Source organism: Schistocerca gregaria, chromosome 7 (genome assembly GCF_023897955.1).
Source record: "Schistocerca gregaria isolate iqSchGreg1 chromosome 7, iqSchGreg1.2, whole genome shotgun sequence".
NCBI lineage: Eukaryota > Metazoa > Arthropoda > Insecta > Orthoptera > Acrididae > Schistocerca > Schistocerca gregaria.
Genome location: NC_064926.1, coordinates 325,515,731 through 325,533,915, shown reverse-complemented (window position 1 = coordinate 325,533,915; position 18,185 = coordinate 325,515,731). Strand labels below are relative to the sequence as shown.

The following is an 18,185-nucleotide window of genomic DNA, read 5'->3' as shown; positions in this document are numbered from 1 at the left end:
CTGTAATTTGTTGTCCTGACGTGGCTCGTGTAGCGTTAAATCAACAAATAATTACACACAGGTCCCACTTGTCGAACCTCACGTATATCTATCAGCGTGACCTCTTATATCACATTTAAAATGGAATAGGCATTTATTTCAGTCGGATTTGGCGTAAAGCCCAACCAGATTTCGTATATTTGTTTCGATTTAAAAAGCTTTTTTCACTTTTTATTACACTTGGTATACATTCGAAGTTCCGCCAAAAGTTCATGTTTAACAATCTCGTGGAACAAATTGACGCGGTGATACCGTCTACGGCGGACGGAGTCCACAGAATGCTCACGGCAAACAATAACTTGAAAGCGAAAGGTACGTAGCTGAATAACAAATACCAAATGTTCAGAATTGACGGTATCAAAAGCTGTATCAGTTAAAAGAAAAAAGATTGGCTATAAAAATCGCTGCTTGTATGGTGATACGTATAGAGGCAGACATCTTTCCAGGAATAAAAAGGTCAACATCAGTTTTAATACATACAAGGAATGATCCCCTACGCCAAATAATACCCAACGTCATACAAAGCCGAGCAAAAACAGGCGTGTAGAGAGCAGCGACAAGCGAATGTTCATACAGTGTCAGCAGACAAACAAACGCCATTTTCAAAATAATGTTAAATTTTATATGAACGTCGCCAAAGCTAATACACCTGCAATATCAAGTTTCCGAACAGTTTTCACCCCTGACGTGGGGAGAACGTTGACGCATAAGACCACTGTTGTTTAAGAAAAGCAGTCTGCTTTATTCGATTTCCTGATAGAGATCCCGATTTGAAGACCCGGATTTAGTGTAGAAAAAAAAATGAAAGTTACTGTCTAGCATCCAAACAACGGCGACAACAAAACTATGACAGCTAAATGTAAGTGTATTTCATAAACTAACAAAATCAAGAGTAATCAGCATTGACGTGAAACAAGATTTCTTCAGTGACATTTTAATAAATTTATTCCTGAGCACTTTCTTTTAGATTCCTACAGTTTGGTAGTTGTTACAAGTGGGAGAAAGTGAAGACATAAGGGCGTACATACGAGGCACGATGCAAATTTGTATTTACGGAACCGTTTAAACAACCGCAAAGCCGTAAAAAGCTCCAGAAATAATTTTTCCTGCCTTGGTTCGTAGAGTATCTTATCAAATTTGGTGGTTGTATCGAATTACAATCGCTTTTGTACGTGTTGTTGAATGCCATCGAAGACGTCGGTTTTCAGTGATTCTGGTTTGCCAGTATTTACATTAACAGGAATTATGAGGGATATTCGAAAGAAAAGGTACGAAACAACACGGTGGGTATAACAATTATTTATTCAAAAGTAATCACCACACACTTGAGCACAACTAGCCCATCATTTGAGTCGAAGGATTTCCTGTTCCCTGAATTCCTGTGGCTGTGACAGGAGCCAGTTCTCGTCGTCCAAGTCGAAGCGCTTCCATTTGTCATGTTTTCTTAACGGACCAATCACCCGGAAGTCCAGGGTGACATGTCCAGGCTGTAGGATGCTCAAAGTGCTCCCATTTGAATCTGGCCATTACACTCTGCGTGGTCTTGGAGACGTGTGGACGCGCGTTATTGGTGAACAGAATCACACCATCCGTGAGCAGCCCAAGCCGTTTGCCCTTGATAGACTTGTGTAGGCCCCGGAGTGTCTCAAAGGTCACATCGTTGTTAATAGTTTTCCCGCGCTTGAGGAATTCGCTGAGCATCAATCTCGGATGTGGAAAATGACGGCGAACAACACCTTGCCTGAGGAGGGCAAAGCTTTGAATGTCTCATTACGTTATCCCAAAGCGACATATGCAGATGTCAACTGTTTGCTTGCTACGATGAATCCTACCTTCTACTGTTCAGAGATGTCACTAAACCCGCCCAAAGATGTAAACAACCATGCATGAGCAGCGTCTATTAGACGGAGGGGGTCCGACAGCCGATCAGTTCCAGTCATTCCACCAGGGAGAAGATACACGACTCGTGTTGTCTGTAGTTCAATCATACCTAGACAATCAGTACCGCGGTTCGATCGCGTTCGCATTGTTACTTTGTGCCAGGAAGGGCTCTCAACAAGGGATGTGTCCAGGAGTCTAGGAGTGAACCAAAGCAATGTGATTCGGACATGGAGGAGTTACAGAGACACAGGAACTGTCGATGACATGCCTCGCTCAGGGCGCCCAATGGCTACTACTGCAGTGGATGACCGCTACCTACGGATTATTGCTCGGAGGAATCCTGACAGCAACGCCACCATGTTGAATAATGCTTTTCGTGCAGCCACAGGACGTCGTGTTACGACTCAGATTGTGCGAAATGGGCTGCATAATGCGCAACTTCACTCCCGACGCTCATGGCGGGGTTCATCTTTGCAACCATTCTTCGCGGTACAGATGGGCCCAACAACATGCCGAATGGACCGCACGGATTGTTATCACGTTCTCTTCACAGATGAGTGTCGTACACGCCTTCAACCAGACAAACGTCGGAGACGTGTTGTGACGCGGTCAGGCTGAACGCCTTAGACACACTGTCCAGCGAGTGCAGCAAAGTGGAGGTTTCCTGCTGTTTTGGGGTGGCATTATGTGGGGCTGACGTACGCCGCTGGTGGTCATGGAAGGCGCCGTAACTGCTGTACGATACGTGAATGCCATCCTCCGAACGACAGTGCAACCATATCGGCACCATATTGGCGAGGCATTCGTATTCATGGACCCCCATAGTGCACATCTTGCGAACGACTTCCTTCAGGATAAGGACGTTGCTCGACTAGAGTGGCCAGCATGTTCTCCAGATATGAGCCCTATCGAACATGCCTGGGATAGATTGAAAAGGGCTGTTTATGGACGACGTGACCCACCAAACACTCTGAAGGATCTACGCTGAATCGCCGTTGAGGAGTGGGACAATCTGGACCAACAGTGTCTTGATGAACTTGTGGATTGTATGCCTTGACGAATACAGGCATGCATCAATGCAAGAGGACGTGCTGCTGGGTATTAGAGGTACCGGTGTGTACAGATATCTGGACCACCACCTCTGAAGACCTTGCTGTATGCTGGTACAACATGCAATGTGTGGTTTTCATGAGCAATAAAAAGGGCGGAAATGATGTTTATGTTGATCTCTATTCCAGTTTTCTGTACAGGTTCCGGAACTCTCGGAACCGAGGTGTTGCAAGACTTTTTTTTGATGTCTGTAACGCAAAATGATAACTGTGCAGAATGGTCTGTTTACTTTAGCCATAAATATTTGTGACTTTGTTGAGACTACGTGCTTTGTCTCCTTATAAATTGTAAATGTGGAATATTTCGAATTAAAACATGGACGTACTCGTACATGCATTATCATTTTTTAATCGATTGTTACATCCAGCAACCTTAGATGTTTGGCGCTGAAACTATGTGTTGTGTGTAATGCTTTCACACATTAACTGTAATGGAGTACTGTTTATAATTTGGGTTCGTGACTGTAATACTATGTCTCCAACATGTTAATAAGAACAATTTATAAATTTACTTTGAGTACAGTTTAGTACAATCAATTTTTACTGAGTGCACTCTATCGAAAATAATCCTTATTACAAAATTTCTGAAAGCTTTCTACCTCCCTCCTTCTCTATCTTTCCTTCTTCACAATCACCTTTGGTGTACTCACCGTAATGCATCCAGAACCGAAGCCGCTACTTCTTTAAGTAACGCCTTAGTTCTTCTCGGGAGAGAACTAACTGTGCTTTCACGTGCCGATCCGGCTGAGAGCTCCAGTCTGCCGGATACCATATGCTTTCAGTGAGACAGAATTCCGCTATCTTAAAAGGAGTATGTGTTACGTAGCATCTTAAAACCTTATATGTGGGGAAAATTCTATCTTAAAAAGTTAACAGAGAGATGTTAGCACTGTGAATCTGTGGTCGTTGTAGGCAAAAGTTCACTGGCGAGTTCTGGCACAGAGCTTTTTTTTCTACAGTAAAAGGTGTAGAGGATACTTTCCACTGTAGAACGAGAGTTTTATTTGTTTGTTCTTTTGCAATTATTGTATAAGCTTCAGTATCAGGAACTGACATTGGAATATTTTATTTTGGTCCATTGCTACTGGGGTTGCCAACCTAAGCATAATTAATAATAATACAGTAATGTTTAAGAATGCTCAGTAGTCTGTCATTTCTGCTGTGTGCTACTTGATTTAAGTCTTATTATTTTATGCAATTACCACCAAATATTATCATATAATTCTGTGAAAGACTTGGTAACACAACAGCAGTAATGACCGTCATGCTCTGCTGAATGGGTAAGTACGGAAAAAGTTGGTAAAAAAATTACAGAAAAATCTCGTAAATATTAAGAACTGCCGCTCGTAAATGCAGAAAGAAAGTATTATCTGATGTCGAGGTAGAAAGAGAAGACTCACAGATTTTCTCAAAATTGTTTCTTTATCTTTCTGCCTAAAGCGCAATCTGTTGACATTTACATTGTTGTGTGCATCGCAGCTTGGCCTCACTGCTCTATGTGCAACCTAGCGCAACGCCCTTCCTTACGCAGTCGCTTCGTTGGTGGCGCCCATCACATCTGATTGAAGCAGTTTTACACATTCCTGTAGCCCAGCAAATAAGAGTACGGTGTGATGCAATCCCAAACTATTTGTAAAAAGGTGGGATGACAACAACAAAATATGAGAACATAAACTGTCCTCGATCAGTCATCAGAAAATATTTGTGTGATAGTTGTATTTGACAACATCTGCCATTGACAAACAGAACAATTGCTTGCGAAATAAAGAGCACATCACATACGTGTATCATTGAAACGATATATATTTTTTTGATTTTACTAAACTGTGTCCACATACAAAGTTATTCAACGGTGTGTATCTGATTGTTGCACGATTCCGTGTGTTAAATTATTTGCGTCGTCTGGCTTTCCAAGTTCATTAGTAGAGAAATAGAAAGACAGTTTAATGTCATATCCAGTGGCATAATTTGCCAAAGAGAAACTTTGCGAACTCTAGCACTTTTACGGAAATGAGCAGAAACGACATTTATTTATTAAGGCCCCATCGATATTAGAGTCGGAGCACTAGGTTATATTTAATGGTGATCGGATATGCCCAACCGTGGTTTCTCTGCTGCAACAAACACAACAGCTAAACTGTTTTAGAGGTATCATGGTTGAAATGGCTCTGAGCACTATGGGATTTGACATCGGAGGTCATCAGTCTCCTAGAACTTAGAACTACTTAAACCTAACTAACCTAAGGACATCACACACATCCATGCCCGAGGCAGGATTCGAACCTGCGACCGTAGCAGTCACGCGGTTCCGGACTGAAGCGCCTAGAACCGCACGGCCACCGCAGCCGGCAGAGGTATCCTGAAAATCTTAAAACGTATCGGTTTGACTGAGAGTTGAACCACATATCGCCCAAAATAGGACGTCGAACGAAAGGACGCAACGATAAATTATTGGACTCCTATTTGGGAGTCCGGTGATTCAGATTCCAGATGTTTCCTACAGTGTCCCAAAATCGCAAAAACATATGCCGAGACGGGTCCATGATAAATACGCCACCCATCTCCTTCGGCAGCCTTCACTGAGCTTCCTTTCAGTGGTCCTAGAACTACTGCGCCACTCCATCCTATGATACATTGCGTGTAAGTATCCAACTAGTACATCAAAATGCCCTGATTGAAGGGGTGAGAGGTTACGGCATTACCAGAAGCCGCGTTCAGGCCTAGTGCAACTGGACATCGCTTTGGTGTTTCCCTCATTTCCACAAATCACCTACCAAAGGAGGCCACGCATTGTTTAATTTACCGATAGTCACTAAATTTTGTTAAGGGGTGAGCTGGAAGGGTCTATTAAAGGCGTAAGCCCGTATTCTTTCCGTCCCTCCTTTCAAAACAATCATAGCCCACTCCTGATGCGGCAAAGGTTTTTCCGTCTTCTGTCATCGGAGAGAAATACTTAGGTCACTGATGAGGTGTCCGGATGTATTTCTGCATGAAGCCACCTTACAGAGTGTGAGGGAGGCCACTCCAGCAATCTCTACCACCTCTCTCACATCCTTCTCCACGCCATTCTACTTCCGAAGGTCAAATGTCCATAAGCCTCCATATGTGATCTCATTTGTCCAGTTCTCATTTCGTGGACACTTCGTGAAATGTACACTATCTGATCAAAAGTATCCAAACGCCTATTCTTGGACATTACTGGGGAGGTTGGGGGTGCCCACGCTTCGCCTTTATGGGAGCTTGGGCTCTGTTGGGGACATTTTCAATGAGGCGTCTGAATGTCTCTGGAGAAATGGCGGTCCACGTCATTCTTCCTCAAGAGTCAAAATCAGAGAAGTATTGATGTTGGACGCTGGGGTCCACAGCGAAATTGGCGTTCTAACGCACCATAAAAATGTTCCATTTGGTTCAGGTCAGGAATCTGGGCAGAACAGAAAATTTCAAGAATGTTTTTGTTCCAAATCAATGCCTCACACATTTCCATCGCATTGCCACAGGCTGTAGCGTGATTCATCACTCCACTCGTTTCTAGTCTTCAGCTGTCCAGTAGCGTCTCTCTTTACGCCATCGCAAGCGTAGCTGAGTATTGACTACGGAAATGTATGGCTTTTCAGGATCTGATGGACCATTGTACATGTTATTTTTAACTCCCTATCCACAGTTATTGCGCCAGTTGGATTGCAGGCAACACTTTGGAATCAGGAGTGATTATTTCCGCTGATTTTTTTACAACCATCCTCCGCAGTACTCGTTGGTGTCTATCCGTTAGAACAGGAGGTCTGTCTGGTATAAGGTTAACAGTTTCGACTTCACAATATCATCGCCAACAGTCGATTTCTGCAGCTTTACAAAGCTTGAACTGTAACTGTTAAATATGTTACTCAAGTAACATCCAGTAACTAGTCCAAATTCGAAGTCACTGAGCAGTCATGGCCGACGTATTCTCCTGTTTTTGTTCCTTGGTTGACAACAGTCTATACTGGTTGGTCTGTCTCTGATGACATCTGGTGTTGAATTTCTCGCCACCTATGGTTTTCCGGGTATATCTGACAATATGGTTTATTGGGAAACATACAGGAACCTATCTGGAAATGTTAACAGAAAACGTCTCCGTGATGCACAAAGCCACTCTTGTAGCTTCCGCTACCGGAGCACCTTCCTTACGCTCTCATCCCCTCACACGCTCGAAAGCATGACTATTTTATCTGTAATCTTACTTGGTAAGCCACACAAAATGACGAGCAGTAGTCACGAATCGTCCACATGAGCCACTTCTTTTGTGAATGAATATGACTGGGCATTTGTACTATTGGCGTTGTACTATGAAATATGAAAGACGGAAAGAAAATGAGGGTTTAACCTTCCGTCATCGTCAGTAGTGACGAAGCCAAGGCTCGGACTGGGGAATGATGAGGAATAAAATGGGTCATGTTATTTTCCAGGAAACCATCCGAGTATTTGCCTCAAGCTATTTAAGCGAACCTCAGTCTCGATGGTCAGTTGTGGATTCGAATGACCGTCCTCCCGAATGCGAGTCTAGTCTCTTGCCGTTATACTATCTCGCTCATTATTTGGAATATCGGGCCTGGGGGTCTAGCGGTAAAACACGTGCCTGGAAGCTGAGAGGTTACGGGATCAAATCCCGGTGGGTTAAAGGATTTTTCAGTTTTGCATTTTAATCTAGCCTTCACCTCTCATCGATGTAAGCAAGCGCCAGAAACGACATATGGTTTCATTCCACGTTAAACTGTAGTTCCCCCTCCCCCAGTTGGATAACTGCTGTAGGTTACTGAAACGCAAGTCGCTGAAGTGGTGTCCAGTTGAATGACTTGCACCAGACCAATGACCCTCATGAAACAATCGTTACCTTATAGGAAATTATAACGCCCTGATAGCTGAATGTTCAGCGTGACGGACTGCAGTCTTAAGGGGCCCGGGTTCGATTCCCGGCTGGGTCGGGGATTTTCTCCGCTCAGGGACTGCCTGTTGTGTTGCCTTCATCATCATTTCATCCCCATCCGGAGTGCAGGTCGCCAATAAGGCGTCGAATGTAATAAGACCTGCACCAAAGCGGCCGGACCTGCCCCGTATGGGGCCTCCCGGCCAATTACTCCAAACGCTCATTTCCATAGGGCATTTAGCATATTATTACGTAAGAGGTAGGAATTTTAAATGTGGTCATTTTAGGTTATTCTATACCAGGCCCGTTATTAGCATCAGTTAGAAAGAGAAATTGTTGTAGCTAGTAACGTTTATGTTACAGTTTAAAACAATTTGTACACTCTAAGACAAAAGAAATGATGAACCGTGAAGGAATTATCCCAATATGACGGAAGTAGGTATTTGTGATGAACATGTGGCGACACAAAACGATTACAATTCCAGAAAGAAATGGATGATTTATTCAAGAGAAAGAGCTTCAAGAACTGAGCAAGTCAATAACACGTTGGTCCACCTCTGGCCATTATGCGAGCTGTTATGTGGCTTGACATTAATTGATAGAGTTGTTGGATGTCCTCCTGAGGGATACCGTGCCAAATTCTCTCCAATTGGAGAGTTACATCTTCAAAATCCCGAGCTATTTGGAGGGCTCTCCCCATAGTGCTCCAAATTTTCTCAACTGGGGCCAAATCTGGTGGCATTGCTGGACATGGTAGGGTTTGAAAGCACGAAAACAAGGAGTAGAAACTCCCGCCGTGTGCAGGCACGGATTATCCTGCTGAAATGTAAGCCCACGATGGCTTGCCATGAAAGGCAACGAAACGGAGTGTAGAATATCGTCACTGTACAGCCAATGAAGCGAGTCATATTATGAAATGAAATGGCACCCCGCACCATCACTCGTGGTCGTTGGGCGGTATGGAGGCGACAGTCAGGTCGGTATCAAACCTCTGTCCGGAGTCTCCGTACACGCCTGGATCTCATTGACTGGAGTATAATTGCCTTCAATGACGAATCCCGATTAGAATTGAGTCCCGGAGACCAACGAAGACTTGCCTGGAGAGGCACGGACAGCGTGAGATACCATTCTGTCGCCCGCCATACGTCAAATAACCAGGGTGATAGTCTGGGGAACCATTTCATTTCATAAAACGACTCCTTTCATTGGCAGTACATCGACTATATTCTACGCCCCAGCTTACATTACACCAAAATAATGACCGTTCGTATCTGGCGAGAGTTTCAACCCCTTCTCTTCGTGCTTGCCCAACCCTACCTTGGGCAGCAAGGTCGCCAGATCTCTCCCCAATTGAGAAGTTTCGTGCATAATTGGCAGAGCTCTCCAACCAGCTCAGGATTTTGATGATCTAAGCCGTCAATTGGACAAAAATTGGCCCGATATCCCCGAGGACAAAAAATAACAACTCTTCCAATCAATGCCAATCAGAAAGAATTCTTGCGTAAGAGCTAGAGGTGGGCCACCGCGTTGCTGACCTGCTCAGTTTGTGAAGCTGTTTCTCTTAATAACACCAACCCATTTTTCTGAAATTGTAATTATTTGTTTGTTTGTACATGCACGTAAGATCTCTCATTCGGGTAAATCCTTTGTGGTGCGTCCTCTTTTTCTCTTTTTTTGTCTTAGAGGTGTATTATTATTATTATTAAATGACATCACAGAGCGGTTAGCATACTAGTGCATAAGAGGTAGTTATTCTAGATGCGAACGTTGTAGCTTAGGCTAAACCCGGGCCCTTTATCAACATCACTTAAAAACAGGAACTGTTGTAACTAGTCACTTTTATGCGACCGTTTAAGGCAATTTGTATTTTAGAGTGGGAGCAATGATGTCGATGTTTGGAGAAAGCTTTTAACGCAAAGGGGATTCGAACTGTCTGTGCTGTTGTGCAAGCAGTCGGGGCAGGTGACAGGTGAGAGGTGAGAGGCGCCACCAACGAAGAGGCGTCGCGGCGCAGCGCGGCGCGGGCGGCGGCGGCTGCGCCGGCCGGCGGGGCTAACGCGCGCTCTCGCCTTTTTGTCTGCCGCAGAGGAGGAGCCGGCGGCGCTGCAGGGCGTGGGCGGCGGCCCCGGCGCGGGGGCGGCGCCGGGCGTGAGCGCGGCCGCCGTGTCGGCAGCCGCCGCCGCCGCCGCCGCCGCAGCCGCCGCCGCCGCCGCCGCGTCGCACCACCAGCACCCACACCACCACCATACTGCCATGTTTGGCTGCTCTGCTGCAGGGCACAGTGGCATCAACCAGCTGGGCGGCGTCTACGTCAACGGCCGCCCCCTGCCGGACTCGACGCGCCAGAAGATCGTCGAGCTGGCGCACTCTGGCGCGCGCCCCTGCGACATCTCCAGGATCCTGCAGGTCTCCAACGGATGCGTCTCCAAGATCCTGGGCAGGTCAGTGCCCCCTCCGCTCTCCCCTCGGCCTGTCACATCTCTCCTTCTCCATCCACTGTCCTTCTTTCAGAGCTAACAAAATCCCACCGTATTTCCGAAGTAAGAGTCATTTCAGGTGTGCCGCAGGGGAGTGTCGTAGGACCGCTGTTATTCACAATATACATAAATGACCTTGTGGATGACATCGGAAGTTCACTGAGGCTTTTTGCGGATGATGCTGTGGTATATCGAGCGGTTGTAACAATGGAAAATTGCACTGAAATGCAGGAGGATCTGCAGCGAATTGACTCATGGTGCACGGAATGGCAATTCAGTCTCAATGTAGACAAGTGTAATGTGCTGCGAATACATAGAAAGATAGATCCCTTACCATTTAGCTACAAAATAGCATGTCAGCAACTGGAAGCAATTCCATAAATTATCTGGGAGTACGCATTAGGAGTGATTTAAAATGGAATGATCATTGATCGTTTGTAAAGCAGATGCCAGACTGAGATTCACTGGAAGAATCCTAAGGAAATGCAATCCGAAAACAAAGGAAGTAGGTTACAGTACGCTTGTTCGCCCACTGCTTGAATACTGCTCAACAGTGTGGGATCCGTACCAGGTTGATAGAAGAGATAGAGAAGATCCAACGGAGAGCAGCGCGCTTCGTTACAGGATCATTTAGTAATCGCGAAAGCGTTACGGAGATGATAGATAAACTCCAGTGGAAGTCTCTGCAGCAGAGACGCTCAGTAGCTCGGTACGGGCTTTTGTTAAAAGTTTCGAGAACATACCTTCACAGAAGAGTCAAGCAGTATATTGCTCCCTCTTACGTATATCTCGCGAAGAGACCATGAGGATAAAATCAGAGAGATTACATCCCACACAGAAGCATACCAACAATCATTTTTTCCACGAACAATACGAGACTGGAATAGAAGGGAGAACTGATAGAGGTACTCAAGGTACACTCCTCCACACGCCGTCAGATGGCTTGCGGAGTATGGATGTAGATGTAGATGTATTTCAAGTGACTATAACTGGAAATATGCTAGCCCACAAATCACAAGACCTTGCAGTGGGTACTCTTACTCTGGTCGCGTTCTAGTTTAGCCCAAATGTTTTATCTCAGCAGTGTTTCAAGTTAAATCTCTAATGAGCGTACTTCGCAAAGTCTATTACATTGTATGGCAGCACGAATTTTCCACCTTACATTTAATGTTCCTGTAAATGTATATTATATTAGATCACTGTTTGCGCTGCACAATCGGTTTATTAATCATTTCAATGAATGATGATGCTTAGCACCCTGTACTAACGGGTACTGTAATTCTCAATGTGTGAGAGTTTATTAGGGTAGAGTACTAACAAAGAATTGTTCAAGTGTGTGCGAAATCTTATGGGACTTAACTGCAAAGGTGATCAGTCCCTAAGCTCACACACTACTTAGCCTAAATTATCCTAAGGACAAACACACACACCCATGCCCGAGGGAGGACTCGAACCTCCGCCGGGACCAGCCGCATAGTCCATGAATGCAGTGCCTCAGACAGCTCGGGTAATCCCACGTGGCAGAGCACTATCAGAAAATCTTTACTTATAGTATAATGACAGTAGTAGTAGACAATCAGTATAATTCTTACAGGAGTTTTCTGCCTCGTGCCAGCTATACAATACTTCTTGTTCTTCTTCCATTACTACTACTACTACTACTACCACTTCTGCTAGTACTAATACGAGAAGACTATAACCACTGCAAATTTACCAGTTTCAAGTAGCAGTAGTGCATGTGCCATATATACAAGCAATAGAAGGTTTGTACTAAAGCACTTTCCATCGATTGAATTCCATTCTACAGATAGACAGTATTTTAAAGTAGTTTTGGAATCTTGCATTATGTCACACAGTGAATAAGCGAATACCTAAATTACACTTCATAGTATGACCTACCATTAAGATCAGATGTTCTCGATTTTCTTACAAAATGCGACTCTTCGGCTGACCGCCATACCTCTTTCGTCTTAATTCCAAAATTCACCACAATGAAACGTGGAAACAACTATACACCGGTTCTGTGCTGTACACACTCAATCTCAACATTCAAACTGAGTCATGTTCCCATCCTTGCAGTCTTCGACCAAAATCTATCTAGATAAAATAAGTCGGTCTGTGAACTTGGTGTAGTGGGAAATGGGATGGTAGAGATGTTTAAGCGTAACGCCGTTGATGTTGAGGTCATTAGATAGGGGAATGTAGTTCAGATGAAGACTGGTCAGAGGGCAGGTGTTGCTTTTTGGGCATGAGAAAACAATGCACGATGCACGTGCCATCCCCATATCACACCTGTCTCTAATGACCTCGACGTCAGCGGGACGTGGAACTCGTAGTTCCGCCTTTGTAACTGGTCAGTACAGCTGTGTGTAGCGCCCGGCTGCAGCGCCTCTGGTTTGCACGGCAGGTACTACGAGACGGGCTCCATCAAGCCGCGAGCGATCGGCGGGTCCAAGCCACGAGTCGCCACCTCCAACGTGGTCAACAAGATTGCCGAGTACAAGCGTGAGTGCCCGTCCATCTTCGCCTGGGAGATCCGCGACCGGCTGCTCTCCGAGGGCGTCTGCACCAACGACAACATCCCGAGCGTGAGTACTCGACTTTGGCCCGCATTTCCTTACTCTTTTAGTGTCTTCTACGACTGACTACGAAATGTCATCGTCCAACAGCAGAGCATGCTCACCGTACTTTAATATAAGTACCATATCATTTACTGGCCGCGCGTGTTTGCTCCTCCTACTTTCTGTTGTGGACACCAGAGCCAGTTTCCGGTAGGCAGGAAAAGGAAAGTTTGTTCAGCCTGCTGATGACGGGCTAGTCTTCCCCTAATCCTCCTAAAAGGGTAATGGTCTGGGCATATAGTCCGTCAGTTCCCATAAGAATGCCTCACCTACCACATAGAATGACTAAGAACCTAGAGTTCGTGACAGCTGTGCGGAGTGTCCCTTGTGCGGATAAATAAAACACGTCAGGTATTAGTTTTGTTTTCACCTAACTGTCACACTCCAGCCTAACCCATACCTTGGGCTAAGCCACACAGTATTATAGCATCACAACCAGGATATTTGCTTTCACATTCATTAGCTTCACCAACCCACAGACTGTCACCTCCCAACCTAATCTTGACTTCAGGCTAAGCTACAGATCAATCTGTCACCACGATTATTTGCTTTTACGTTCGTTGGCTTCACCAACTCACAAGCAAACCGCTACCTTCCACCGTAACCTAGACATTGGACTAGGCTACAGATTAGCCTGTCATGACAACCAAGTTTTTTTCTTTCACATTCGTTGGTTTCGGCAACTCTCAACCAGACTGTCACAATACAACCTATCCTAGGCCTCGTGTGAAGATGGGCGAACCAGTCCGGTAAAGGCAAACGAAATTATCATAAAAAAGTGAATGGTCGCAGTTTTTTCAGACTTTCATCATACACAGTACTGGCCATTAAAATTGCTACACCACGAAGATGAAGTGCTACAGAAGTGAAATTTAAACGACACGAAGAAGATGCTGTGTTATGCAAATGATTTGCTTTTCAGACCCTTCACACAAGCTTGCCGCCGGTGGTGACACCTACAACGTTGTTGTGATGCCTCGTGTAAGGAGGAGAAATGGGTTCCATCACGTTTCCGACTTTGATAAAGGTCGGATTGTAGCCTATCGCGATTGCGGTTTATCTTATCGCGACATTGCTGCTCGCGTTGGTCGAGATCCAATGACTGTTAGCAGAATATGGAATCTGCGGGTTCAGGAGGCTAATACGGAACTCCGTGCTGGGTCCCAACGGTGCCGTATCACTAGCAGTCGAGATGACAGGCGTCTTAGCTCGGAGACCATTGCTGCGGTTACCCTTGACGCTGCATCACAGACAAGAGCGCCCGCGATGGTGTACTCATCGACGAACCTGGGTGCAAGAATGGCGAAACGTCATTTTTTCAGACGAATTCAGGTTCTGTTTACAGCATCATGAAGGTTGCATCCGTGTTTGGTGACATAGCTGTGAACGTACATTGGAAGCGTGTATTCGTCATCTCCATACTGACGTATCACCCGGCGTTATGGTATGAGGTGCCATTGGTTACACGTCGTGGTCACCTCTTGTTCACACTGACGGCACTTTGAACAGTGGACGTTACATTTCAGATGTGTTACGACCGTGGCTCTACCCTTGATTCGATACCTGCGAAACCCTACATTTCAGCAGGATAATGCACGACGGCATTTTGCAGGTCCTGTACGGGCCTTTCTGGATACAGAAAATGTTCGACTGCTGCCCTGGTCAGCACATTCTCCAGATCTCTCACCAACTGAAAACGTCTGGTGAATGGCGGCCGAGCAACTGGCTCGTCACAATACGCCTGTCACTACTCTTGATGAACTGTGGTATCGTGTTGAAGATGCATGGGCAGCTGTACCTGTACACGCCATCCAAGCTGTGTTTGACTCAATGCCCAGGCGTATTAAGGCCCTTATTACTGCCAGAAGTGGTTGTTCTGTGTACTGATTTCTCAGGATCTATGCACCCAAATCGCGTGAAAATGTAATCACATTTCTGTTCTAGTATAATATATTTGTCCAATGAATACCCGTTTATCATCTGCTTTTCTTCTTGGTGTAGTAATTTTAATGGCCAGTAGTGTAATTTACAACTATCATTGACTATTAAAACATCACTTGATGCGCTAATTAACAAACTTATCTCTAGTAGGAAAATGTTCAACATTTACAAAATGACGTTTCCTTCTGAGAGTTGAATAACTCTTTAATCCTATTCGATGACGTAGACTGCCTTAGCTGTGGTCACGAAGTGGGGCACCGGGCTTTCATTCTCGATTCTATATTGACCTCTGTGTGAGGGCACTGATGTGCTGAGAGAGAGGGCGTGTCTTCTTCAGCCTCTACCATACGTCGTTGCGGATTGCAGCGAGACATCGTTCATGTCTGTGGTATCGATGTCCGTGGCCGACTTTTGGTGTGGCGCCGCGATTCTTGGACGAAGCCACATAAGTAACGTTACGTTCTTACTGTCATGTGTGCAAATGTTGTTACATTTCAGATATCGATATGCACCGCATACATTTGCTTGCATCAGCTGCGCGAGGACACATCTCTGACTTAATGTGAGGCGCATTCCTGGGGGGCAGCTCACGGCAGTGCGTGGCGGAGACATTCCGGCTCGCCCCCGCGCTGGTCACTTAACGGCGATGAACACGGAGCTGCTCGGGAGCGGGGGACGGCAAAGTATGTAGGCGTGGGCGGAAGGGGCGGGGCGGGGCGGGCAGCAGCAAGTGGCTGGCGACCGGAAGCTCGCGAAGCGGAGGCAATCAAAGACGCATCCGTCTCGCCCTCCTAATGCGTCCCCGGGGACCCTCGCTCTTTATCGTCGCATAATGTCAACAGAGGGGCCGCGCCCGGCCGATGGACGCTCGTAATGAGCGCCAGATCGCCGCCATACGTCAGCCGGCCCAAGCGACGGGGGTGGACCCTGGCCGAACTCACCCGCGGCATCCACAGTCGTACGACACTTTCTTGGTGTTCACGTTACACGTCTATACATAAAAACTGAGTAAACTTGTAAATTGTCAATACTGTTGATTTACTGGCTGTACATGGCAGTGCTTGGCTTTTATTACAGTGAAAAAAAAAATCTCTTCGCATATATCACGATAGAAACACTAGTGTCTGGTGGCTTCCGTAGAGCAGAGAAACTGCCGAGCCATAAGTCAGAAGCCGATGTAGTAAAACAGCAGTAGCACAAAATACCGAAGCTGCGGGCAGTCCAACCAGCAAATCGAGTGCTGATGTAGATCGGTAGGATAACCAAAACCAGAAACAAGCCAAATCCCTCGGGGGCCAAGTACCGAGAGAAAGTCACATGAATGTACTCCAAAATAAGTTGCTGGGTCGTTGTACTGCAAGGATAATGGTGCTAAAGTGATCGTGAACCAAGTACCGAGAGAAAATACGATAAGCGTACTCCACCATAAGAATGTTGTTGTGCTGCAGCGATAACGGTGCGTGATCGAAGGCTTCGTGTACAGATAACATGTGTTGGCTTGACAAGCTGCGCCGGATCTCAGACATTTCGCCGCCATCCCACAATCCCAGACCGTACAGAGATTTGATGCGACTTCTTTTCTTGTAAGAATCTTCCTGATGATGAATTTCTAGCGCCACGTGGCAATCCATTGCCGAGCATGTCGCAGGCTCTCTGAAGAATATGATGTGCCTACTGCATTGGACTTGTTTAGCCGTTGTTTCGTTCTTTAACTGTTTTCCTTTAGTGTTTATTTCATTCTTCCTCCTCCCCCACCCTCCGCCCGACGTGGGAGGAGAGTGCTGGCAGTTAAAACAACACCGATTGTGTTCTCTTCAGCGTCAAAAGGTTGAAATGACGTGTTTGAAATGCTACAAAGACGATTTTCTCAACAACAAAAAACCCGGAGACACGTTCATCAAGTCCCTCACGATCAGCACCCAGAACATTCTGTGTAGGAAGGAGGAGAGAGCCTGATGGAGCGATGAGAGGACAATACATGTAAATGGGTTGCCATGTCGGGGGGGGGGGGGGGGAGATGATGTTGGATTGGGAAATGGGACAGATAAATCAGATAAATGGAAGCTGGAGCAGGGAGAAGAGAAGATGGAGCAGGAGCCTGGGAGAGGGCTGGAGCTATAATCTAAGGAGAGGATGTGGGGACTAGGAGCATTTCTAGTAGAATGGGTAGGTATCAGGCCAGTTGCCCTGAAGAGAGAGAGAGAATCTTTAAGCTTCGATAGCGTGAAGCTGCGACTGAACATTTTGGCTAGCCGCAGCAGCATCCTATGTTTGAAGAGGATTGTGATCTTTGAGTTTGTGAGATGTGTAGAATTTACAATGTACGAGGAATTTAAGTAAGGGGGAATTAAGTTGTTGAGGCTAAGTGTTAGAGAAGGGAGGTGGATACGGAAGGGGATGCCAAGTGCTATGGTATTCTTGGACTTATATTAAGTTGAAAAATTTTGGAGGTGCGTAGATCAAGACTGCGTTGGCATGTGAATAGTAAGTATTTTTAAGTGTACTAGACTGTTAAAGGATGTAAGCCACTTGTACGGCCTGTTAATAGTTTTATAATTTCAGTCTATTGAGGCCTTTTTTTGTATGGTTAGTAAAAGGGGATGGCATGTTACTTAGCATAGTTTGTGGTTGAGAGATAGTCCAAGATATTTTAGTGAGTAAGTGAGATGAATGTCGTGGTCATGAATGGTGAAGCGGAGGTCAGGGTGACAGGTGTGTTAGGAAGTACGTACAGTGATTATCGCCTCGGTTTTGACAGGATCAGTTTCGATGTACCAGAGGCTACACCAGGCGGAAAAGTTATTAAGGTTTATCTGGAGGAGCCGACAGAAGGAAGACGGTGTCGTAGGCATACGGGAGTAAGATGGATGAAGGCAGATGGCTGCAGCATGTTAGCTGTGTAGAGGATATTGCCACATATCCAGAAACTTCTTACAGCCTGTCTCGCTGTTGCTGATCACACAGGATGCCCACGTGATACACGCCGGACGCATTCTATTGGTGACTATACGATCTCGCCGCTTAGGGCTATTGATACTTACACCAGAGCTGCTGTTATTTTTGCGAGAGACAGGATGCCATCTGATGGTGATCCCAAAAACTAATAGCTTCAGCATACAGATATCTCAGTCGTAGCATTAACACCTTCTCATATGGAAGTCAATATCTCATCGAGCAGATTAAAGTATCGTTGGCGATGTGTGACATCTCCTACATC

At 45.7% G+C, this 18,185-nt stretch overlaps 1 protein-coding gene across 2 annotated transcripts in view; it reads left to right on the top strand.

Moving 5' to 3' along the window:
* The window catches only part of LOC126282183 (paired box protein Pax-6), a 345,047-nt gene that overhangs the window by 131,447 nt on the left and 195,415 nt on the right, over positions 1–18,185 (top strand). The window contains exons 3-4 of one of the 2 annotated variants that reach the window (XM_049981715.1): positions 10,205–10,370; positions 12,814–12,994. In XM_049981715.1, coding sequence (XP_049837672.1) covers positions 10,205–10,370; positions 12,814–12,994 — 347 coding nt within the window. Of the gene's footprint in view, positions 1–10,182; positions 10,371–12,813; positions 12,995–18,185 lie in introns of those variants that run through there. The other variant, XM_049981714.1, reaches the window with a different exon arrangement.